At 43.9% G+C, this 25,935-nt stretch overlaps 1 protein-coding gene across 9 annotated transcripts in view; it reads right to left on the reverse strand.

Moving 5' to 3' along the window:
* The window catches only part of myo3b (myosin IIIB), a 54,922-nt gene that overhangs the window by 13,292 nt on the left and 15,695 nt on the right, over window positions 1-25,935 (reverse strand). For 4 of the 9 annotated variants that reach the window (XM_078091091.1, XM_078091090.1, XM_078091096.1 and 1 more), the window contains 24 exons: window positions 25,644-25,799; window positions 23,128-23,212; window positions 22,913-23,029; window positions 22,498-22,602; window positions 22,174-22,257; window positions 21,860-22,062; window positions 21,686-21,784; window positions 21,494-21,608; window positions 21,279-21,405; window positions 20,777-20,987; window positions 19,872-20,019; window positions 18,581-18,734; window positions 18,302-18,390; window positions 18,070-18,199; window positions 11,572-11,651; window positions 10,899-10,919; window positions 9,963-10,040; window positions 8,778-8,983; window positions 6,932-7,043; window positions 6,623-6,785; window positions 6,141-6,221; window positions 4,745-4,832; window positions 3,460-3,505; window positions 2,431-2,554 (listed from right to left, as the gene is read on the reverse strand). In XM_078091091.1, coding sequence (XP_077947217.1) covers window positions 2,431-2,554; window positions 3,460-3,505; window positions 4,745-4,832; window positions 6,141-6,221; window positions 6,623-6,785; window positions 6,932-7,043; window positions 8,778-8,983; window positions 9,963-10,040; window positions 10,899-10,919; window positions 11,572-11,651; window positions 18,070-18,199; window positions 18,302-18,390; window positions 18,581-18,734; window positions 19,872-20,019; window positions 20,777-20,987; window positions 21,279-21,405; window positions 21,494-21,608; window positions 21,686-21,784; window positions 21,860-22,062; window positions 22,174-22,257; window positions 22,498-22,602; window positions 22,913-23,029; window positions 23,128-23,212; window positions 25,644-25,799 — 2,822 coding nt within the window. Of the gene's footprint in view, window positions 1-2,430; window positions 2,555-3,459; window positions 3,506-4,744; window positions 4,833-6,140; window positions 6,222-6,622; window positions 6,786-6,931; window positions 7,044-8,777; window positions 8,984-9,962; window positions 10,041-10,898; window positions 10,920-11,571; window positions 11,715-18,069; window positions 18,200-18,301; window positions 18,391-18,580; window positions 18,735-19,871; window positions 20,020-20,776; window positions 20,988-21,278; window positions 21,406-21,493; window positions 21,609-21,685; window positions 21,785-21,859; window positions 22,063-22,173; window positions 22,258-22,497; window positions 22,603-22,912; window positions 23,030-23,127; window positions 23,213-25,643; window positions 25,800-25,935 lie in introns of all 9 variants that reach the window. The other 5 variants (XM_078091089.1, XM_078091088.1, XM_078091095.1 and 2 more) reach the window with 2 other exon arrangements.

Raw genomic sequence — 25,935 nt, forward strand, 5'->3', positions numbered from 1 at the left:
AAGGCTTTCTTTTCGCACACGCCTCTGCGACTCATTTCCAAACATGTTGTATTAATATTCAGGTTCGGGAGACAGGTGACAAGAGGTGACATCGTCTTGTGCAGCTTACATGACTTCCCTGTGTATGTTTAACTTTTTCTCTGGGAAAAACACAGCAAATCAAAGGCTGGCGCTGCAGACATCTGAACGCGCCTGGAGTACAAAGTTCTTTAATGCTCTCGTTCCACCACGAAATGCAAAACTGCAGGCATTTTGCTTTGAGAAGCTGATTTGCCTAGATGTCAGCTACACACTGAAACAGACACATATCCAAGTCATCTCACTCCCTAATCTGTGTTAAATCACTCAGGAAAGACCCAACGTCCACACATCCAGCGGGCCCGGGTCACGCCCCGGTGTTTTTTGGCATCAATGGGAGTTTTGTGTCTGTCTATGTCTGGAGGTGTGGGATCATTCGATTTCCGTGGTTAATTTTCAGTTTTTTCTTCACCGTTTTCCTAAAACACTCGAGCAACCAGCCCGAAAGAACCGATGCGATCACCAGAGGTGACAGCTGGAGGAGACACAGGAAGGATCCTGGTCTCCAAACATCTGGCAGGGCAAGGCTTCCATGACTCCCTCAACCTCGGGATGAAAAAAGAAAAAAGACTCTCAGATGTGCAGGGATCAAAGTGTGCCCTGGGTGCCTGAGCCACCGTGGCCTCCCTCAACATATTCAAATGGAGTTTCCTGAAAGAAGTCGAAGCCACAAGCAGACCTTCGCAACATAAACGAGGCAGGAAAAAGGGGGCGACTATGAATACCTGAAAATCTCTGTGCTCTCCACATAAAATAAGCCCATGGCAGAAGAGGAGGAGGATTTTCTCTTTTTGTCAGGGCATTTAAATAGAATATAGCTCAACTGTCAGATACGAAATGCTATTCATTTGCTGCAGGCTGATTTACTCAGGTCGGAGAACCTTTAAGTAACTTAATAAAAAAAAGACATCTGAATTTTTGACTCACTGAAATAAAGGACGCCAATGAGACTAACGTTTTTGGTTGCAGGTGGTTCCTCCAGACAGCTCACTGCAACAGCCACCTTCTTACCAACTTGAGTCCAAAGTAAAATTTTTGGGTGGATTTCTCCACCTGTCACCTCTGGTGATCACATCGGTTCTTTCGGGCTGGTTGAGTGTTTGTATATTCATTTGTAAAGTAAATTAATTTGATTTCTTTGTCTTAATTCTGTAGCAGCAATATTCATTCTTTTTTTTTCAATAAATAAATAATGTTGCTCTCCTGAAAATTCCTACGCGAGTTTTTCTCCTATTCTCTAAAAACACAATTAAACAGGCGGAGCAACTCAACGAGTCACCAGCACCTAAAGAGAGGTTGCAAGCACTTCATCTTAAAAGGTTACTACATTTCATGGTTCAAAAGCTCAAACTTTAATATTATACGGAAGAGAAATAAGCTTTTAAGACAAAATGAGACGATTGTTTGTTAGTTCTAAACTCTGTAATAGAAATTGACTGGAAGCTGCAATGAGGACAAAAAAATACCTTTGAAGCAAAGTGCTCTCACACTGGCATTTAGTGCAACACTCCCCTTCATTACTCTGACATTATAAATTCATCAAACACTGCCTCCCTTCAGCACCAGTGATGCCTGAGCGCCGGGGTCACCTGTACGCAGCATTACCGAATTAGCCGCTATCTAACCCAGACCCGCTGTGGCGAGCTGACACTAATCCCGGGCCTGCTGGAGAGCCCTGTCTGTGTTACATTATCATGTCTAATCCCCGTAATCTCTGCGCCGCGCCGCTAAACGCCATTTCACCTCCGTCTCTTACCTCGCACCCCTCTAATAACGTTAATGAAGGGCCGGCCTCCCATTACCCGGGCTGGGTGACGGCCGTAATCGGAGCCCCCCTCCCCCCCCGTCCCCATCCACCTCCCCCGGCCCCCCTGCGGAGCCACCCACTCAGCCTTCCAGGCAGACGGAATTAATGTAATTCACCGCCCGGGGCAAAAAGCAGACCAAACATATGTTCAACAAATCAGGGTTTGTGTATTTTCTTGTCACCGTTGCTGTGCAGGTCTATTAGAGTCATTGACGAGATCCTTAGCGAAGAGCTCGCTGTGTGGGAGAATGGAAGCTTTGAAGTGCTCTTGCCACTTCGAAAGCCCCCCTCCTCCCTTCCGCCCCCCCACACTTGCCATCAGGCATCTATGATGAGCTGACCTGCGTTATTAAAATACCGGAGAAATGATCACCCATAATGCTTCTCTCCTTTTGCTGTCAACAGAGAATGGCAGCAGGGGATTGGCTGGGATGAAAGGTTGAAAGGGGCCCCGTATTAAAAATGGCACTTTATCCATTAAGGCGGGATTTCGGCTGTCTCTTTGTGTAATTACCTGCACCCTCCAGCTCTGTGCTCGGGCTTACCTTGTTTACACTGCGCGTCTCGCAGTCTGGCTGTCTCCCGGCAAGGCTTCGTTGCACCGTCTTCTGCTCTGCCTTTGTCTCTCTTGATGTCTTTCGCCTGTCTGTCTCGGCTGTCAAGGCCAACCTTGAGAGGGGGAGGCGTAAACACACCCAGAAGAGCAATGTCAACGAACGCAGCAGATAAATACACACTAGTTGAAGCACGCTCTGTAATGTGTGCTAGTTTTTTTAATTTTTCAATTTAGGCGTGTAGACACTGTATTCATTTATTTACAATTTGGCACTCATATAACTCCAGCCCATTAATGTGCTTTGCAATGTTAATCAAATGCTAATGCAATTGCATATCCCCCTTTTAGGAGCCCTACCTCCTAGCAAACAGCACCACACTGACTTAATTGTGAGGGTGAAAAACAGCTCGTACAGACTTCCTCTCATATTTAATTTTTATCTTTGAATAAAAGAGCTATAGGAAAGTATTAATCTGCTTAACATTTCTAAGTACATCCTCCAAAGGATTTTGCTTTTTTAATCTTACATATGCTCAGCAGAGTTACTGGCAAAAACTGTACATTTTCCTCATTTCATCCTTTCAACATCAAATGGTGAGCAGCAAAAATTGGATCAGACTTCAAAGACTGTGATGTGCTCCAAGTCACGGAGTGGCTCTTCTATTTCACATATTGAATCCGAGCAGGATATCAAAGTGCTACCAAAGAACCTCAGGTCTTTACTAAAAAAAGGGGTCTAACATCTGTAGAAAGAGGAGCGCAAAGACAAATCACCTCAGGGAAGAGCGAGCATTTATTCTCAGCCGTGAATTTCCAGCCTTTTGATTCTCTCGTTCCCGTTACCACCCTGTCTTCGCCGCTGAGATGAAGGTTGGAGCAAGAGAACTCTTTTGTCTCAAGGACTCAAATAATTCCCAAAGAATAATCTGGGTTAAAGCTGCTTTGTAGAGGAGCAGCACTTTACATACACAGCTAAAGCCAGGGATAAGAACATGCTCATTGATATTCTGTTACTTACATTTCCTCCATGTGTGTGATCCGCGCGTTCCTTGTTGCACTTGGTCCTGTGAAAGTAGGGAGCATCTTTAACTGACGTGATCATAAACACATATTCTTATTATCTGCTTCATGCTACGGGTGAATTGCATTTGTCTCCTTGGTTTATAGCAAAAAAACAACTCTGGTTGATCATTATGCAATTCGTGTGTGATCCCTCACTGTTGCATTATTTAAAAAAAACAAACACCAAATAAGACAACATCTGCAAACACAACGCTGCGTGCCAGTCGCATTTATGCCTCAAGTGTAGAAAAACAAAATCTCATCCAGTTTGGACGGTTATTTGGATGCAAAGACAGAATAGAGAGTAGGGACATCAACAGGGAAAAGAACAGCGTGTAGGTGCAGAACATAGATCTTACAGGAGAAAAAGGGGCCAGATAATGTCAAAATAAATCTATATGGAGAGATTCCAACCCTGATTAAACAGAATTGTTAAGTGGAGGTTTGAAATATTTCTCACCAAGGAATATGATTGTAAACACGCAGAGAAAAATCCCAGATGAGGCTCTGCTCGCTTTGCGTATACAACGAGCACAACATTTTCAGATGTGTAAATCTAGTATTTCGAGTTTTTGTCCCACTGCGTTGACCAAAAGTCACTCAACATCTGATGGACAATGAAGATCTTTTTTGTCATTATCATCATGCTCTTGCTGCATTTTTGGAGCTCCTGCACATTTTGATAAAATCTCATAACTTTCAGCACGTATTCTCAAATCTAAGATGAAATCATTTTTTAATAACTGATGCGTGCGAGCTGCGGTGCGGAGAAAAGCTCAGCAGAGAACTAAAGGCCGCCGTCGACACCACGTGTGCTGCCGCTCCGCCGCTGGCTGCTCAGCACATGTTTTCATAATGACTGGCCTTATGCTGAAGAAACACAACGTCTTCAGCTCGTACATCTGGAGACCAGCGCAGCGCCCAACCCCGTCTGTGGTCAGACAAGTGTGCTATCTAGGTGGAAAGATATTTATTGCGTTTATAAAACAAAAAGAGGTGGTGCTGAAGGGAGCCGTTTTCTCTTCTGCTTGAAACAACGGTGCAGTGCCAGAGGAGCCCGTCCAGCGGAGTGTGAGTGACGGCTACGCGAGACCCCTTTCTCTGTGCGCCGTCTTTAAGGGCGGCCATATTTGAAGCATTCTGGCTCATCTGTGAGAACGGCCAATAAAGACATAACAAAAATCTAACCACAGGAAGTAAATCTTTCAGTGAGAACGGAGCCCGAAGGTCAAGGAGCTCACCCCGTGTGCTCCTCCTCGGTGGTCTCCCCTCCGGCCTCGGGCGGATCGCCGCGTCCGTTGCACCGACGCACCTGATGGCCCCTGTAGGCTGCGCACAGGACGGGGGTTTGAGACGTGCTTCCACGCGGTACGTTTCATCCAAACAACACGCACTGAGATCACATGAGGAGTTAGTGTAGGAAAAAAACGCTGTTTGATTGAGACACACTTGGTTTCCGACGGACGGCAAACGCAGACCTCTGACTCGCTCCGTCAACGGGCCTTTGTGTTTTTCTTGTAAAATGATATGCGCAGGAAAATAAAGCTGGAGTACATTGTTGAGCCGTGCTTCTACTTTGCATGGTCTAATCTGATCGATGGTGAGCGTGTCCCCCGGGGGCCCCGCCGAGATCTGAGGAGCCACCAGGCTCATGCATTTGAAAGACATCTGTTTATTTTCAGAATGCAAATGCGGCCCACCTCAAAGGCTATAAGCTGCAGAGAACATACAATGCGAATGTGCTGGAGTGCTCCGCCGGGGGGCTGAGGCCCCACTTGTGTCAGGTTCAAGTCCCCCCCCCCCACCCCTCTACCACTGAACCCTGGCGGCCACACACAAACACACCTCTCTGAGGGGAAAGACGGCGGCGACAGGGAGGCTTTTCTAACAGGCGAGAGCGTGTTTACCCATTCTGCATCGCCACATACGGGGGCTCTAATGGAGGACAAGGTGTGCAGGCGACTGAGACGCTCCATGTGCCAGATGAGGGCAGCCCTCAGGAGAGCCGGGGGAAACAATGCCAAATCTCCTCCCCCTGCCCTCCTCTCCCCTGCCCCTTTTGGCACCCTTCTCGTCCTCTAGTGAGCGGCTCCAAGGAGGGGGGGAGAAAGGGAGGAGGTTGGGGGGGGGACCCGGGAAGGTTAATGTGCCCACTTTGATCTTCGTCAAGGCACACTGAGTAAGAATTAATTTACATTTCAGATGAAAAGGTTGACAGTATAAAAAGGCATCTTGTTTCTGGTATGTGAGAGCTGTGTAATAGGCCAGGAATTTGAGAGAGGAAGTCGTGAGGAAACAGAAGGGATAAGCCCCTCTCTTGCCTTTACTGGGAAAGAGATGAAAGGAAAAAGGATCTCAGTATGCACTGTTCTTCTGAAACATGGGGACCAAATGCTGCACAAACTTTCAAAAGCTTCTCTGCATGCATTATTAATTAATTATTACTGTTTCGGAGGCCACTCGTTGAGATCAAAAAGGTGTTTCACAAAGTAGTAAGGTTTTCAGGCCTTTATCCCTGTCCCTTTTGAAATGGCACAAAAAACTGGTGTGTATTTCCATTGGACACGTGAGAAATTCTAGAGGTCTGCAATTGAATATATGAGGAACTTCAGAAGTAAAATGTAAACATTTCTTTACCTGACTGAATGCAGATCGCGGCCTCTTGACGCTCCTTTTTTATCTGCTTGACGTTCTTCCGAGCAACATGGCCCCTCCAGGCTACAGGGGAAGAGAAAGAGGCCGTGTGAGTGTGTGTGTGTGTGTGTGTGTGCACGAGATTGTTGACCTGCCTCTGTGAAACAAAATAGACTGCACACACTACACAAGATCCCACTTCAAAACACTGCTAAACCAGGTGGCAGAGGGATGGATCCCTTTGAACTCTGAGGTCTTATTGTCTGCTCTGAAGCATTGCTCTTAACCTTGGTAGGTCAAGCTGTGGTTATCCAACTCATTTTTTATTTTTTATCTATGGAGACTCACCGGCACATAGTAGACCATCATTAAGAAACCAGCGGTAAGATTCACATTACACCTGCAACTGTTTCATCATAACGTGACAGAAGAATACATCAGGATTTCCTTTTTCTTCACTTAGCGTTTAATTAACGCCAGTGTACCTGACTGGATGACGACGGCCCCGCGGTTTCTCTTCTGCGTCTGTTTCCGGTAACGTCTTGCGCCGAGCCAGCCTTTGGTGAACGCTTGGATCACCACCACCCGAGCGATCACCTCTCTTAGCAGCAGGTTGAGCTGCTCCACATGGTAGTACCTGAGAAAGACCTGAGCAGGCGTTTGGGTTACATCCCAGTATCTCAGTCTACAGCTTTCTGCTGGTACATGTTGTACTGGTTATAGCTCACATGTATAATATGAACACAGATTTCTTGATTTTTTTGTAGTATTTTTTGGTGTGATAATCACATTACCTTTGTCTTCCCGAGCACCCAGGCTTCCAGTTTGGCTCGCTCCAGGATTGCAACAACGTTCTCCTTGTTGGTTGAGGGCATCTGGTGAGCCCGAAACGCCAGGTAGTAATATCTGTGAGAGCAGGCAGAGGGGAAATAATGTGATACCTGACGTGAGGATGTCATAACACTTGCACACTGATGACGCAAACCACAAGAGTTTGTGGTCAGAAAATTTAAAAAAAAGATAAGCCTTTTTGAGGGTTCATTTTGTGGTTCTTGATTGACTGTCGCTGATGTAATTTCATCAACTTATTGACAACAAAAATGTTTCCCCACAAAATTCCACTTTATATATATTTTTTGTAACTTATTACAAACTTGGAGCTCATTTTCGCTGAATGACAACAAGCAGAGGGAGTAGAAATTCCAGAACATTTTTCACCCAGCTGCATTCATCACAGAGGGAAAACTGCTCAGTCAGGTTGGAAAAATGCATCTGACCACGACGCGTCTCATCAACAGAGGCCCTTTTGTTGGAGCCTTTTTGAATGCATCGCCGTCTCTTATTTCAGAAGATGCCCATGAGCGCCGGCCTATCAGCTCAACTGCGCTTTTATCGCTCACGTTGTCCGGATCCGTCCCCTGATCCGCCCAGTCAGCAAAATACCAGCATGGGGCAAAGTGACTCGAACTGTTTGCTCAGGGACATGGAGGCTCCAAAACGACTGGTTCATCTCTTGTGTTCTGGCGTTGGTCAAAAAGAAGAACAACAAGAAGAAAAACTTCTTTGAACTCCCAGGCTCAGTCTACAGCCTTTCATTCTAATTCCTGTTGATACCTGTTATTTCTTTGATGGTAAATACAAAGCAGTGCTTGGCAACATCAGACGAGCCTTTGATATGAGAGCACAAATTTAAATCAGTTTTCAGTAAAGGTGCAGTTTAGCAGTTCAGGTCCGTCCGTATGATTTCAGCCTGGCCCAGGTAGGATCATAATATGATTACAGGATTCAATAGAAAGGTTAAAATGGTGTCTGAAGTGCTAATACACCCTCTCATTCACACACTTTTGATGATTTTAAACAGTCGAACACTACGTAATAGTTGGACCAAAACTTGGAGGAGCATAATAATAACCACACAAACTTTCCTAAAGCAGTGAGACTAACCAGCCATCTCAAACTTTTGTTCCCTACAGGCCACACGCCCAAGTTAATTCAGTTTATATCATCAAGTCTCTCAAAAAACTCTGAAAACAGGAACATTTTTTCAAAAGAACATTGATCAAACATGAGTTTCCTTGCACTTTGCAAAAGTGCACTTTATCCTTAACGGGGTTGAGGTTTACTCTTTATTAATGAGGCTGGACATTTGAACAACTCTTTTTAAGTGTTATTTTATCCTGTCCCACATTTTGTAAAACAAAAACAACACTCCTATGTAAATTCTCCCTAATGATGAACCCCTGTTTTTAATGTAACACCAATGGGACACAGACCACAGTTGAGCTTTTCCAGTACACTTACGTTCAAGAACAATCTCTTTTCTTAGGACATCCATTAAAATGCATCACCCCTTATAATCACAGTTCCTCCCCGTTTGAATTCCATCCATATTTCCCAGACTGGCGTATCCACCCAGTTAAAAGAGCTGTAGGATTTTGTCTTGCGCCATCACTAATGACTGCCAATTAGCCAGCCTCTTGCTCTGCCTAACGTCTTCCCCTGCCTAATTAAAGAACCCGTGTTCCTGTGCGTTGCAGAGCACGGCTCACTTGTTCTGCACCATCTCTGGGGTTGCATCGGCAGCCCCCACGTGCGCGTGCTGCACAGCGTTTGCGCGGCCTGTCTGGCCGCGGCTCGTACCTGTTGACAAACTCCTCAAACGGGATGCGGTGGGAGAAGCCTTGCCGACGGATGTTCACCGTCTCCAGGATGCCGGTGTAGCGCAGCTGCACCATCACCCGCTCCTTGCCGAAGCGCAGCGCCCGCCTGTCATCGTTGGGTTTGATGCAGCGCACAAAGTGTGGCTGACCCACCACCATCTTGGACAGCAGGTCCATCAGGGAGTACTGGAGACATACAGAAGAAGAAAGGACAGTTGTCACATGAGTTAACATTGTCTCAGTCCGGTGTGAGCTCAATTGGAGAAAATCGAATTGAAGATTTGCACTTAAAAAATGTGAACTTGATAATAGCATCCAAGGGGAAGAGCAATTTGAAGTATTAATCTTTCCCAGTCGGACGTGGCAGTCATTAATTCATATATAGTAGGTTAATGTAGCTGTAATTCCAACCAACTGCTAAAAAGACAACTTGTAAATGCTTGTTAGGGGCTCTTCCAACGCTTCAGGAAGTCCCAATCTGGTTGTGAAGTCGGTCCAGGTACAGGTTCAGAGTAATTTAAAAGCAAGAAAGAAATGTGTGAATATTTCACACACAAATAAATATTGGCAGGTTCAAATGTAAAACAGAACAGAAATATGAGTCCTAATCATTTACTATCACATGTGTGTCATATATGATATTTGTGCTTCAACCAACATCAATGGATTCATGCTAGTACAAGTTAACATTTCATCATTAAAAGGGGTCCTGTGCGCTCATCAATGGATGTTATGATAACGAAAATAATTTGTCGTTTATAGCAGTGAAATTCCACACCTCAAAATGTACGTATATGAACATGGCTGCAACTTTGAGCTAGTATTAGGAAATTCTACTCACTTTTTAATTTCTATTTTAAATTGCGGTGGACACATCTCCTTCAAACAGATATTTTTATTCAGGTTTCTATGCTCAGAAAATGCAAGAATATATTTAAATGCATTATGATAAATTACAATTTTCCCTTTACTGAACTTTCCCGGACAAGAGTAAAACGTATCATAATGAAACTCAATGCAATCTCCTTTGGAATCCCTACTTGTTTCTGCTATTTTTTAAAAACATTTTCTATTGAAGAATTTTAAAGGTGAAATAATTGACAACATTAACAAACTGCTGGTTGTTGTCGGAAGGTTGAGCAGCATAAAAGACAAAAAAACATACACGGAAATAGGAGGCCACGGTCTGTCTCCTCATGTTGGTGGTGTCTTCTGGGTGACGCATCATCTCCATGGTGTCCATCTGCACACAAACCTCCAGAATGAACACGCATTCATAAACCGGCCGGACAGTTTTGAATGAGACTCAGTTTGTTTGCAACTTGACATCCCTGCCAGGCCCTGTGTAGAGATGGAGGTATTATTACAGCAAGTCTCCTCCGAATGGGCCGATTGGGAATACACAGCTGTACTAGCTGTGCCGTCTGTACGACGTTGCCTCATAAACACTTAAAGCTAACAATCTAGAGAATAACTCTGCACTGCTGCTGGGCATGAGAAAACTGCAGAGCGTCCTGAGTAATGAGACCAGCCGTCACCGAGCAGACAGTCATCCCGACGACGGATTAACGAGGACACAATATAAGCCTTTTAATGGCCTTGGCAGTTCATGGCTTCATCAAACTTAATGATGCGATAGATATTTTATGGCGAGTCTACATAGCAAAGTGCACATGTTAGTTCTTTATCCCACCGTAGTGCGGAGAAAGAAAGGTACGTCAAAAGTAAACTGAGGAAATCGGATGCCTGACGCTTTGCTTCTTCCAGAGGAGGTCACATAGAAGTACAAACTTCCACTGACAAACGTCACACTGCTTCAGTCTGGACGCACTAGTAACTCTAATTCTCCCAACTCTGAGAGCATGACTTACATAAATATCACACTAATCACACCAGTTTCTAAGAAGAAGCCCCTTCTTGAACAACAATTCAACGCAGTTATTTGTGCCTGTGTTTGTGTATCACGTAACAGAGCATCTGTCTACATTGATAACGCAGAATGGGAGCTTAAAAGTTTGAATTTGTATCACATTGACGATCAGTGGATATTTAGAAATACATTTATATTTGGACTAATTTACTGTTAATATACAAGTCTTACCTTCAACAGGTATTTGGGAGACTGAGTACGGCACATGTTGACGAATTACATGGAAACAAAGGAAGAGAGGAGTGGAAAGACAAGAAGCTGAAATTCATCTACAATGGACCAAAGATATTCAATTTCAAATATTTCAGACAAAGTTAAATAGACAGAGTGAAATTAAATGGATGATGAGTGACTCCAAGAGTGAGAAAGGTGGAAAGTCGCTGCTATCAAAAAGCTTGTGGGTGCTAAAACACATGATAAACATAATAAAAAACCCTTAAAAACTGCATGTAGAGCGTCAATATGAACATTTTCAGGGTTGGAAGAATATTAAACTCATGGAACCGTCCGCGCCTCTTAAGTGTGTCAGTGCAGTTATTCCAGTTTATTTGAAAAGACCTTAAAAGGCAGTTTTTTCTCCCCCAAAATACTTATGTGCCCATTAACAATAAAAGCAACAATAGTTAATGAGTCTAGATTCTACTTTCATGCCGTAGACATCAAGTGCCAGATGGCGACGCTGCATTACCACAAGCAAGACAGCAAACAGGGCAGTCAATTAATGTGGCCATGCTCCGCAGCACAAGTTCTACTGGGGTTTCTTATGGTGCAATGCCTGTGAGCAACAAATAAAAACACGTTATGTTTCTCAGCCTCATGACTTGTGCCCCCCCGGGGCGCTCACCTTGGAGCGTCCGGAGCCGAGCCGCGGCGGCAGGGACCTGGAGGCGGCAGTGACCCTGGCTCTGGACGTCGCCAGATTTCCTGTTTGGAAACCAAAGCGACCGTCACAAGGCATCGCGTCAGGTGGGAAAAAAGTTTGGACAGCTGTGTGAAACACAGGGAATACATTATTATTATTGGAGGGAAGCATCGAACACGGAGAGCCGGTAAACACTTTGGGGGTTCTATTATTTTTCAGCAAGATATCAGGAGAACAAAGTGAGGAGACACAGTACGGTGTTAACGTCAGGGTTTAGGCTGCAGCACAATACAAAAGGCAGTTCAGAATCTGAGAGGAATCCCGTGGACTCGGGGGGGTGCAGCTGCGTGCACAGCAGCCCAACAGCCCCACACACACAGCGCAAAGGATGTGAACGCAGCACATGCAAGACAGTCTGAACATTTCAAAGTTTCTGCACAAGATGTCCAAATGTTTTCTCTGGCTATATCTTCAGAGGCTAAACTGTGATTAATAGCAGTGAAAGAAGCCTTTGAAGCAGGATTGGTGACATCAAAGTCCTAATCCATGGGTGGCAGGATTTTTATAATGAGTGGGAAGTATCTTAACACATTTCAAAGGGTTTACTCCATGAATAAACAATAGCTGCACAGATGTGCCACACACACCTTTAGAAAAATCCGTCTGCACACACAGGAGGCAGCGTTACCCAAGCAGCCGTGTATGGCAAGGAGGAAAACCTTTGTAAGTTTTTTAAGATAAAGCTGAAGTGACAGGCCAACAATTGTTCTAGATTTTCTACCGCACACAGACACAACTCCTAAAATGCAAATGTGTAGCCGGCTCCTGCTGCATCATTTCAAGAGCCGCGTCAGTCGTGGACGACGTGAGTCTGACAACGGACCAAAAACTTAAGACACTGGATCAGTGCCCGCTTTGCTCAGATGACTGAAATGCGCTTTAGAAGGATCAATCAAGCCCCGAAGAGATCAAAATCAATTTATGACGGATTAATTAACAGCCGGACCCCTTCTAACTTTAGACAAAGAACCTCCTACTTGTGCCAAAGGTTTTAAAATGAGCCTAAGTCTCATGGGCCGAACATGCACGTGAGCACACAAACACACACACACACACACACACACACACACACAAACACACATGCAAACACAAACACACACACACGCACGCACACGCACAGAGCGGTAGTCAAAACAGGCCAAAATATACGATGTGAGAGAACTTCAAAAGGACTTATACACTCTTTTAAGCTAGTGATGATACTGCTTTTAACGTTTGACAGTTATCTGCTCATTTTTATTTATTTATTTAATCATTTATTATGCCATTAATACATTCTGCATTTGGTAAACAAAATAAATACAAGATATTCTGTCACTTTAAAATATACACTTAATAACGTGCTTGAAAGAGTATCCACAGGTTCGGAATCACAACCTAAAAATAGAAGAAAGGAAAGTGTAAAATATGGTAACACGGAAATATGCATATGCAGTTAATTGCTCATTACGAACACATGTTTGTGAGAGGGCCTTGTGTTTAGGATCACAGGGACACATTTTACATCCTCAAACGCCCCTTCGGCGCAATCAACAACAACAAAAAAAACACAAAAAAAAGTATGATCTTTGAGAAGAGGAGCTGTTAAACTGTGTCGGGTACATTACCGGCACACAGGCAGGCAGGGCCCGGCTCCAATTAGCCCAGAGTAAAGCTGGATGGATTAATTGGAGTGGGTCTTGTGCAAATGAAGTGCGCTCTCTCCTCTCCCCATTAGTGCTGCTGGGCCTGATCATCTGAGCACATTTGTCATGATGAATTAGCGGCAGCGAGTGGAACGAGCTCACGGAGTGTCACTGTGCTTTCACGCCTCTCACTTCCATGACACCATCAAGGGGAGATGAAGGGGCTGCTGCGCGATGAGAGAAACTATGACAGTTGTACCTAAGCCCTCGCGAATGGACACTCGCTGCTTTCTTCATGTATTCCTTGGCGGGTTGTGTTAATTCATTCTTCTGGCGGGTTTCATGCCCCCTCCCGACTAGATGATTAGAGCACGGGTTAATAGTCAGCATCCTCAAAGATTTTCCTCTCCTGAGACATGAAACCAAGGGAACACCTGTGATGTCCGGCCTGAAAGAAGGCCTTCTAATTTAGATGTAGTGGGGAACTTGTCTAATGATGTGGATTATAATTATTCAAACACTGAGTGGAGCAAGAAAAAGGGAACACTTGTTCTTTGAGGGGGAACCAGTTAAAAAAGTAGGCCACATATGTTTTTAGATGCAGCTCGAGGCAGTATTCATTTTTTTCTACCGCTCTAAAATAGATATGAGATAAAAAAATCAAAAATCATACAGAGGAAGAGTTTCATTTAAGAGGTTAATAACAATAATAATAATAATAATAATAATAATGAGAGTAGCAGGTGAGGGGAATACTTCCCACCGGGTCATTCAGTCTTGAGAAACAGGCGGTGGAGGAGCGTCCCACTGATCGTTTCTGCTTCACGCATGTTGCTCTTGGCATCGACTTCCAGGACAAACACAGAGTGAGCAAAACAGTGTGTGTGTGTGTGTGTGTGTGTGTGTGTGTGTGTGTGTGTGTGTGTGTGTGTGTGTGTGTGTGTGTGTGTGTGTGTGTGTGTGTGTGTGTGTGTGTGGAAGGGGAGAGGGGGGTGGGGGGGAGAAAGAGAAAAAGTCTTCCTTGGCATCTGTGCGTTCACTTTGAAAATTAAGCCCAGCAAGAATCCTGCAGGAGAGAAAAAAAAGCCCAAGCTGGCACTTGTATTGGAGTTCTATTGACAAGAATAGTCAATGTGCTCGGGATTAAAAAGCAATCCCGCGTTCAATATGACACCTCCCTACACGCCTTTATGAGAGCCAGCGTGCGCCTTGTACTTCAGAAGCTGCGGATCGAGCTGTCGACACGGGGCACAATCAAAGTTGGAAGAGGGAGCAGCCTTCCTGAGCTGAGTGAGCAGAGGCTTGCTGGATGTCTCCGCCGCTCTCCCGCTCTCTTTTTCAAAACATGTGATCTAGAAACTCAACTCAGCAACCAAGCAAATGAGATTAAAGCACCCATAACCCCCGCCACCCTCCCCTACCACCACCCCCCGTAACCACCACCGTTTAGGCCTAGAGATGGCTCCGGGGGCCGTTGATTTAAATGCCATCCACTACTGTCAGAGCAGATCAATCATAAAAAGCACGGTGTAATTGGCTTTTAGTGACACAACACAGTGTTTTAAAAAACAGCGTTTATCAAAGGACGGCGTACCACGCGGGTTTGGAAAACTGGCTCCTCGCTACCGTCAAAAAGTCCCACTGCTGACTCCAAACATTCCCCAATTCCACGATTAGGAATGAAACTGAACAAAAGCACTGCTTGGTGGTGTGCGTCTCTTTTGGTATGGGGAGAGAGAAGTCTGGTGAGATGCGGAGGTGTCCGCCCACTGGGAAGAAAAAGCCTTCTGCTGGGAGAGAACAAAGAGCCGAATGTGTCATATCGCTGGGAGAGACCCGTCACTTCTACACAGGAGCATCTCCTGACATGAAGGCAGACAGACGGAGACGCTGCGGACGGCTGAACCGCAACTGTGGCTTCACGTGAAGATGTAAAAGAAATGGTTCAATATATCAGATGGACTTGAACTTATAACCACTGATATCTCACAGGAGAATAGATGGGGAGCTCGTGTTTTTGACAAATGTAAAAGTCATCTCGTCACTCTCAAGAACCTCGTGCAAACGTTATTGTGGCATTAAACTCTGGCATGGACAAAATAAAGAATCCTTTACTGATAAAAATACTCCGTTGCAACTAAAATACTAGCAGCAAAATAGCGGTGTTATGTCATTATACGTACCAATTCATTTATACATTATTTATAGCACATTATGGCAAATTTTGTCGCACCACTCAAATGATTTATGTACGATTAAAAAAAACAAGCACCTCAAAAGTACAGTATTTGAGTAAATGTACCCCTGCAAGCAAATAGGAAAGCCACAATAGCCAGCTTTCATCTGTAATGAGACAGATTCAAGTCATGGTTGTCTGCACACAGATTAACTGTTTCAAAAAAGGATAAATTCATAACATCTCAAAGACCATATTGCTGCCTGATAACATTTTTTCTGAAGCGGCTGGAAATATGTCAAATGAAGTCACAGAAAGTCCTGTTAAATTAAGGGAACTACTATATTCGAGGTGTAAAATCTTTGAAGCTGCACGCAAACCTCACTTGGTAAAATACATCAGCATCTACAGCTTGTAACTTTAACCACATGAATTTTCTAAATGCTCAGCTGGCCTGCAAATGAAAAATTCAACAGTAATCCCTCTTTCTGTGTTTAACATAATACATTCTAAAGTGTTACAACCCTGGCAAAGATCAAATATTACACTCCGCCGTCTATGAACTTTTCACAGGACACACATCGCTCTGCATATCCTCCACTTTCATCCGCTCTGCTCTGACAAAGGATTTGCAGTCTTGAAGTGCTTTGTGCGTGTGTGTTTGTATGTGTGTGTGTGTGTGTGTGTTTGTGCAGATGTGGCAGGCCACCCAGTGGCTACACACCCAGCCACCAAGGGAGACCCTACTGGGACCGCAGGCTACCCGGGCACCGGTATCGGCCCTACTGAGCCCATCCAATTCCATCACTGTGATCCCCCTGATCTGGGAAACTTCCTGGCTCTGATGAATTTGTCCATGCAAATACATTCCATTTCCTCTGACAAAACACCACCACATGTCCAAGCCTCAAGGACCCACATTCTGCAGGGCTCAAGTGGCCTGGGAGCTTTCTTCTTTCTGGGGCCCTCTCACTTTCCCTGATGTTGTGGAAATGAACTGCATCTATACTCAGACTTCTCTGTTCAACACAGAGGAGGCGTTTGCTGAAATGTTTGATACTGTATGTGTGCAAGCAGAAACATTAATGTTGCGTGTTAGTGTGTAGTTTGACATCCAAGATCTATTATTCTACTTCCACCACCACAGTGTCAGGCTGCAGGTCTACGAGGGTGTCCCCTAGTGGTGACACTGCGATGATGTGACCTACAGTGTGAAGCCACCCTGGTGTAAAGCAGATTTCCATCAGATCCTCCAGATAATGGTAATGTCACAGATTAACAGTGAATCTATAATGTGGAGTAAAATGCAAATTAAATCCCTGCGCAAATTTTTACCCTGAAGAATAGATTTATAATTTTCTCATGCTATACTGTATCTCGCTTTAAACAGCGCTCCATCTTCTCCAGAATGATAAGCCGGAGAGGAGCGTTTCATAGCTTTTATCTAATGAGATGATCGGCCGTTTCACAAACCGCAATAAGAAAATTGGACCTCCAAACTCCAAAATAATAACTGCGAGCGTATTGGAGTCACACTGCCTTTACACGGACATGCAAAAGAACAGAATTACCGAGCGCTGCAGTATGCTAGAGCTTTTTGGGATAAAAAGGCTCAAACTACCCAACACGCAGTCACAAAGTAACCTGATTCACGCGTCAGAATGACAAGACAGAGGAACAAAAGGAAATAAAGAAGCTTTTAGTTCTTACTGACACTTCATTAGCAGCAGTAAACATTACGGCACATCTTAGCACCTGCCTTTGTGCACTGAAATGAAGTGTGCGCCACATTTGTTTTTATATGGTGTACTCCTCTGAAGCCGTTAATTGCATGAAGGAAGTGGCTGAAGGCTCCCTGCTGCACAACCTGCAATTGAAGTCTGCAGACACGTCCCACAGATTTCTACTGGAGTCTCTGCTAAGGTGCCTTTTGTAAATTGAAGCTCCTTTTAATGCCAGCGGGGACTGAGAGCATTTACAGGTCCCTAAAAAGGAAGTGAATCACATAATGTGGCTTAGCTGAAATAAAGAAGGAAGTGGGAATCTGATAATTGAACACATCTATTAGCATTTCAGCTAAGTCAAGTGACCAGGAGGCCTCAGCCAGGGCTAATGACGAGCACAATACTCTACATTCATTTTACCAACAGAAAAGAGGTGGGAAGAGTGGCTTTTGTATTCTCTAAATACTGTTTCTTCATCCCCTGGGTATTTAGAAACCTTATCATAAAAATATCCCACTGCACCCACAATCTACAGATAGCATTCAGACGTGGGAAACCAAGAGGGACAGCTTAGTGAAAATAAAAACAGAGCGCCGTGCGGAGAGCTGAGCCTCTCAAGAGATAATGGAGACTGCAGATTTATTCCAGCACGGCACACAGAAGCTTGAAATGAAGGGGGACCAGGGGATGCCTGCGAGCCGCGTCTTTAAGATTTACCTGAACATTCATGGGAGCAGGAGACACCAGCACAATTTCGCAGAGTGAAACGGGCAGAACCCTGTGTAGCTAACAATAGTTTGTCTCAAAGCAAAAGTTCCCATTACCATTGTAGTTAGCGGTAGAATAATGCCCCCCTTGTTCTGCATTGGTACATTCATCACATAGCGTAGATTACCTGTTTTAGTTAAGGGGCTGGAGAACAGCTGCTGCAGGAGTTTGTTCTCTGATGTCCTCAGGACTACAACAATGTCCGCAGGAAGAGTGTCTCTGTTCTTCTCCAAAAAACCATTGACGTTGTACATTACCTGTCGGGACACAAGACGTTACATGAGCCGCACATTAAAAGCAGACAATCCCTGGTGATGTTGATGAAATCTTTATTGTTAATACTCAGGCTCATTTGTTACCTTTCCTGCGTAATGCTGAATCCCAAAACAAAGCTCCACACGTTTCGGTATCCAGAAGTACTTGCAGCGCAAGTTGTCCTCAAATTTATCTGATGACACAAAATGAGAAAGGTGCAAAAGGTAAAAGGTGTAAAAGGAGATTTCAGCAGCTCGGCTAGGAACTGTTTGCATTACACAAACAGTTCCTGTGTGCTGAGAGCTGGAGCTCAAAGAAGCAGTTTTAGGTTTTTTGTCTTTGTTGGTTGTCTGAGCACGTTAAAGGAGTAGCTCCGGTCTTACCCACTAACGTCTGGTCGGTGGCCTGAGGGAAGCGGCTCTCCTCGTCCATCAAGGACAGGAGGCCCATGGGCTTCTGCAGGAACATGTCCAGGATGGGCCTGTTGTCCTCGTACTCCACCAGGCTGGCATCCACCCCCTCGCTTTGGTATTCCATCTAATTAGAACCAGTGAATGTAGAACAATCTAGTTGATGATTTCTCTAAATGACCCAATTAAACAATCTGGGCTAAATATGATCCGTTCTAGTCTGTGTGTGTGTGTGTGTGTGTGTGTGTGTGTGTGTGTGTGTGTGTGTGGAAGAGGGGGGGGGGGGGGGGGGGTTCTAGTCAACAAAACCAAGCCGTCTGTGTGTGTCTATTGCTGAAGTTCACAGCATAATAGGGTCTTTTACTGAATGCATAAAACCGAGCCGCTCTGAACTAACAAATAGAGCCACTTACTTATTCATAATTTATTTCACTTTGCAAATGACCCAAAGTCGTATCGTATTATTGCATCTATTTAATTCTGGATCAAAAAGTTGTTTTAAATATATATTTTCCTAATAAAATGGAACCAAAGGATCTAAACCGTCTTCATGTTTAAGTCATTGACTCAGAATAATCAGTTTCTGCGCAGAGCAGGACCGAAGACACAGAATGAAAATCCCTTCTCCACAGAGCTCCAGCCCTTCAGTTCACACTTGTTTAAGAAGACCTTATTTTCGATGATCCCACGCCGTAATAAATGTGTTCAGTTCTGGAGACTGCTTGAAAAATAAATGAAGGATTGAGTATTATCAGATTTAATGTGCAAAACCCTGCTTCAATAAATTATTATTTTTATTGTATCTTGTGTTGTCATTGGTGCTCGTGTTGCTGTATAAATTTAAAAATAAAACTATTTCGAATCTATTTTTTTTTTCCAATTTAGGACTTGCAAAGTTACCTCAGACTCAAAAGCATTGTAGCAAAATGGTTTGTGATTAATCTCTTTTCATTTCCATCAAGGAAAATAAATAAATATCACACTTCAGGCTAAACAACTTAATTAAATCAATTAGGAGTGCAATTGTGGAGCGTAACGGTAAAAACAATCACAGCCTGGCTAAAAGCAAAATGTTCCTGTTGACAGCATCTCCGCCCTGATGGATGTGACAAACACAAATAATATTAATAATACACATACTGATGTGTGATGTTGTGAAGATGCTTTCGTTTTAAGCCCTCGACATGATATTCATCAGCGTGCTGAACAGATTTTGTTTACATGTACATTCTATATCATCAACCTCCCAATTTGTCAAACTCACCTGTTCGAGGGCAAATATGTGCTGGTTGAAGTAAAACTGAATCTGCTCGTTCGCGATGTTGATACACAATTGCTCAAACGAATTCTTCTTGAAGTTTTCAAATCCAAAGATGTCCAGGATTCCCACATTCATGCCGCTCTCTGCGGCACTTCAAAGGAAGAAAAGGGGACAAACAAACTTATTCTTCTGTGTTACGGAATCAGCAAATCCCCAGCAGGCATATTAATTGATCAAATTTTAATCACAATCCGAGTTCAACCCCAGAAAACAGAGTGTGGTCTGAGAAGAGAAATCCTAAACGACAGCTCTCAAAAAGTCAGTGCTTCTTAAATGGTTTTATTTCTTTCTGTTGATTTGACCTCCATTCATTTTCAATATTGGTCCAAACAATGCTTATTTATGCAGCCCGGCATTGCATGTTGGGTGCTTCCAGCTGCTACTTGTCATGATCAGTCTTCACCCGCTGCATGTAGAGGTCACCTTTAGCCCGCGCTACGGGCTTGTTAATGGCAATGAGGAACCAGCAGAGATGACTGGAACGCTCTGGCCTTCGCACATCTCTGAGAGACGACTCCTCGACAGTAGACGCTCATATTTATGAAGGAATTCTTTTGGATCAATGAATGGCCTCTCTGCAGTCTCTCTGAAGTCTTTTTAATCATCTGAACATTATTTTCACAGCACGCAACTCTCTATCAAAAATTTATTAAAACTGTTTTTGCTCTCCTTTTGCTTGTCTTCTGCCCATTAATATTCTCCTCTGCATGTTTGCATCTACCTCCACAGACTCCCATAAAGGTCATCGGCGCTCCGTGGAAACTCTGCGTGATCGCTCAAGATAATCGAAGAGGAGGGGAGTTACAGAAAACGTCCACTTTGATCTCCATCGCCAGTGAGACGCTCACCAGATATTCATGTCGGGCTGCAGCAGGGTGTTGATGCGGTTGACTATCCAGCTGAAGAGGCGTCCGTACAAGGCCTTGGACATGGCGTCCCGGACGTCGGCGGCTTTGTCCACCGTGTTGGTGCGGATGATGGTCTCGCCCCTGGTGACCACACACTGAGAGGTCAGCGCCTCCTGGAGCTCCTCGGGGCCGATGCAGAGGAGAGAAGCAGCTGAGAGAAAAGCCGAGCGGCTGAATGAGTTCATCGGACTTCCTCTTGAGCATGAAAATATCCGAAGCATTTACTTTTTGTTAATATATCAGGCTCATAACTGCTTTCAGGAGGACTGTTTTCTGGGTATCGAGATGTGAAGGATGTATTGTTTATTGCTTTAATGAAAGAAACGTATCTCTCAAAATATTACACTAAACGCAAAAACCTTTACATTTTCTAATAAGGATCCTCTACGAATATGAAAAGATGAATATGGCTTCGCACTTTGCATAATGTATCGCGTCTCACCGTTATCTAAGGACTCTGAATTAGGGACTTCACTCTTATCAGTCTGGTGTTGGGACGTGATGGAAGCAAATTCAATGTTGCCGGTGTTCAAAATGGCTGAGAGAATCCTGTAAACAGAGTTGACCTCCTGAACAAAAGAAAAAGTGAAAATATTACAGCATTTAGTTTCATTCTTCGACCAAGCACTGCGTCTTTGATCCCCTGTATTGAAGTACCTCTTCGGTAAAGCCGATATTTCGGAAGCACTCCTGAATGGCGTCAAACTGCTCCGCATACAGTTTGCTCGAGACGATGTCATGCATCACTTTGCAGTGCTGGCTGTCAATATACCTGCAGATGCACGATCAACTATCAATACCGATGCTCCCACATGACGGCGGAGGAAAGCGTTAAACTGCTGTCCCAACCTGGGAGGGGTTCTGCTCGGCAGCCTGTAAGTCCTCAGCTTGTCTTGGTGATAAAGCCCCGCATATATATAATAAAATATGTGGAAATTTTTCTCCCCCCTGAAAGTAAACAAACTTGCAGTTACAAGTGTGATAAAATGATCTTTAGCTAGACGGAACCCAGGCAGCACATACGTAGCCTGTTTAATGACCCTCGACTTCTCCAGCAGGTACTCTGAAATCTTGGCCCCGATAACCGCTCCGGTGGGTGTGAACTTCATCTCCAGGTATTTGCCGAAGCGGCTGGAGTTGTCATTTATTGCCGTGCAGGCGTTTCCGAAGGCCTCTACGAGAGGGTTCACCTGCAGGATCTTCTCACGCAGCGTCCGATTGTTCGCCTGAGAGCAGCAAACATTGTTCTTCAACTGTAGTTCTCATTTAACTTTTATTTTCAGTGTTGAGGACGAGTACGATTTGTTTAAGAAAGGATGACCACGGTGCTACTACACCTTTCCCAAGAAGGTGAGGTGCTGGACGATCAAATGAGCGCTCTCTGTTTTCCCGGCACCGCTCTCCCCACTGATTATGATGCACTGAAACAAGTAAATATTTAGAAAGGTAAAACATTAAGAAAGGGATATTCATATTATACTACATCCATTTCACCTTTATTTAAAAAGACTATTCAATCTCTTCTTCTACATCCCACCCAAACACTTATAGAACTTTGTTTAGCATACTACCGATTTTAATCTCCTTAATCTGTTTCATTTTGATACATTTTACAATCCGAGCCTTCACTGATCTAACCGGGTTGTTTTTGTGCAGAGTACCTGGTCTTTGCAGAACGTCACCATGCCTCGATAGGCTGCATCTGCCGTAGCGAAGATGTGTGGAGGGTTATCGGCCCGCTTCACACCGTGGTACAGCTTAGAGAACTAAGAGGAGACGGACAAATACACAAGGCGTGCTATTTAAAAAAAATAATAAATTGTTCATCTGTTGTACTAAAACTCTATTGTCTAATGCTAACGTTAGCATAATAGCATTCTCACATTGACAAATATAAAATATATACAAATATGCCACAACTTAAGCAACAACAGTGGTTTGAAATAATATTTTTTTGTTAACACTGACTTTGAAAAGCACTAAACATGATGCACAATGGCCGGACCATTTCATTCATGTCTTCCATTGCGATTGGGAAACCACTGGGAACATCTGTGTAACTGGTGCATAACCTACCTGGGGAGAGTAGATGCTGAGATTCTGGAAAGGATTGAGAGCAATGAGGATGTCACCAACATAAGTGTACACCTGCAGCTCGTCATATCTCTTCTGGAGATGGCTGATTATTATCTCCTGTGGAAGAACATCATAAACACACACACACATATTATCAAGAACATTGTGCCTTGGACCGATCAATGCGAGGTGAGATAAAAGAGGATAATGCTTACCTCATCTAGGAACTCCAAGTTTACCAGATCATCATCGGGCGAGCTCTCTATTATCAGGGTTTTACGGGTATTGATCCGCTCGTGCCTGTGTGAAGCCAATGAGATGACGAAGCCTCAGAAAGCTATGAAGTGACCACCAAAGGAGAAACAGTAGCGTGACTGGCTGGATGTGAAGACCCAGTCACTTCCACGGTTCGTTTGAAGCCCTTAAAGCTCTCCTGGGGGACACATCTCCCATTATCACACGCTGTGATTGCACATCATCTGTGTTTTGACCTATCGCTCTCCAATGAGCCCCTGTGGGCAGAGGTCAGCGCAGAGCCAGCTGCCTAAGAGGGGCTGTGCCAAACCTCAGGGGACACTAGAGTGTGTGAAAAAGAGCAAAAGAGAGTCTGTGAGTCCCCTTTGCTTTCTGTGTCTATATGTGCGTTTAAATATGCATAATATAGACCAGTGTGTAGTGGACCAGCCATCTCTATGAAACTTAAAGGGACATGGTTGATGATATTCTATGCTTCCTCCAAACATCCAAACCAACACTGATTTAATCCTATTAACATGTACTGTGTGTAGCCAGTGCTTGATCTTATTCCTTCAACTCCACTGTTCAAAAACACACCAGCTTCACAACTGTACTAAGTAGCATCATGTTGAATATTGCTTCTATCACATAGACAACTCAACAGGATTGGTTTGCACCAGCTGTTTGCGACCATCAGTATGTTTAAAGATAGTACCTGTTAGCTAGTTTCAAACTAGTGATTTACTAAAATCCTATTGCATCAATGTCATTTAGTCATTCATGCAATTGTTGCTAAAGAAAACTTGTATTGCTAATCAAATCTATAAATTTTCTAGCTACAATTTTGTTAGAGTATAAAGTTATTTGCATTTATGTAGTTTAGAATAGAAAGAAATCTACTCCCAACAACCAACGACATTAGCACAACCTTTTTGTAATTTCACTAACATTGTACATGAACCGTTTTGTTTTTAATGACATTGTGTGACATATGCAAGCTAACTTTACATTTGACTCAATTAGTTAAAGTTACACCTGGCAGCTGCTGGGTGGGAATGTTTAGGGATTACTAATTGCTATTTAGGAAGAAGCTTATGTGGTGCAACCTATTTTATTTGGCAACATTCTTTAACTAAAAAATGGTCCACAACAAAATGCACCAGGGATTAACACATTTTTTGGTAATGAAACTGAAAGAGATGCATTGTTACTTACTTTGTGGGAAAAAAAAAAAAACTATGAGTACAATTATTTGACCGAATTGTTTTCAGCCTTGCCCTTGACAATAAACTGATGAGTTTTCACATTCCTCAAAACTGCAAAATAATCAAAGAATTATTTTAAACAAAATGCATCCATATTCTATCATAATTAATGATAAATCATACCATGAATAAAAATATTACGGCTTCGGGTTAGGAATTGTTTCCTTCTCTGCCTTTGAATACATTTTGCATTCTGAATAAATTGAACCGCACAGAAAAGGTCTCATGCTCAATACGTGGTCCCTCTGAAGTGAGGACTCGTGTCCCTTTGGAGAGTGTCTTCAGACCTCTACCTTCCTCCTGCTTTGAAGTAAATCTCACTATTCCACCTGCGGCAGCGACTTTTCAGTTCTCTATGTCTTTATTCTTATCTGGAGTCATTGTGTGCTGATCTGTGGCATGAGAGACTAAACTAGGCGAGCCCAGTTCTCGCCCTACAAGCTCCTAATCCCATTATCCACTTTCACTGTGGACAGGAATTTGGGATCAGGCTCAGGCACACTCTCGGGAGTAAACAGAGCTGGCACAACATCAAGACTCTCAGTCAAGGGTAGGTTCAGCGAACTCCTTCATAATAAAGATTAGGCAGCGCCAAAGTCAGTATTTCTGCAGTAAATAACAGGAGGCTTCTGCTCTGTCACATTTGCAGCCCCGACGGCATCTGGATGAACTATTTGTCGTCTCACATTTAAGGATAAAAGCTGATGAAATCACGCCGTGTCTCTTCGTATCTATACATCTGTTTATTGATTGAATTGTTTACAAGCTGCCATTTTAATCTAGAAGGAGAATATCGGCGTCATTCAAAAAGAAAGGCAGTGGAGTTGAAATCACACTGATTTTCAAGTAAATCAATCTTGAAATAAAAATTTAACGCGTGATTGGTTCAGTGCTTTGTGCTAAGGACTTCCCATCTGACGGCTGCTACATCGACTGGCCTAAATGCCGTTTATTAATCTGGCTTTAGTCAGCACAATCAATCCCTCTGAATTAGCAACAGTCCCATAACTTCTCTCTAATCACAGTGTCCGTTACTGGGGCTCATCCTCAGTGGTGAGTGTAAGAAGAAGGGACGCTGCCCCCTACTGGGCAGAAAGTTTACCACCACTCAGTCAGCGGCCCTATGCTGCAACAAAATCTCTCATGACGGCACACAAACGAAGCGACCAGCTTTGTCGCTGCAGCTTATTCTTCTGCAATTTTAGAAATGTAAAATCAAAGGGACTCACTTGGTCTTGGTTTTGCAGCCCAGGTCTTGCTGCTCCTGGATGAGAGCAGCTAACTGCTGCGGTAGTGCCACGTCCTTGCCGTGGGCCTGCTTGATGAAGGGATGCTCCAGGAGGTGGGTCACAGACGGACGTGCTTCAAAATCCTTAATCAGACACCTACAAATCACAGAAATAGAGGAGGCTTTGAGCTTCCAGCACGTCCGGTCAGACGAAGCCTGCAAAGGTATCAATCTGCTTGTTTTCAATCTCAAAAAATCAGAGAGCATTGAACTGCTGAGGATGAGCCGCGTTA

Source organism: Gasterosteus aculeatus, chromosome 16 (genome assembly GCF_964276395.1).
Source record: "Gasterosteus aculeatus chromosome 16, fGasAcu3.hap1.1, whole genome shotgun sequence".
NCBI classification, from domain to species: domain Eukaryota; kingdom Metazoa; phylum Chordata; class Actinopteri; order Perciformes; family Gasterosteidae; genus Gasterosteus; species Gasterosteus aculeatus.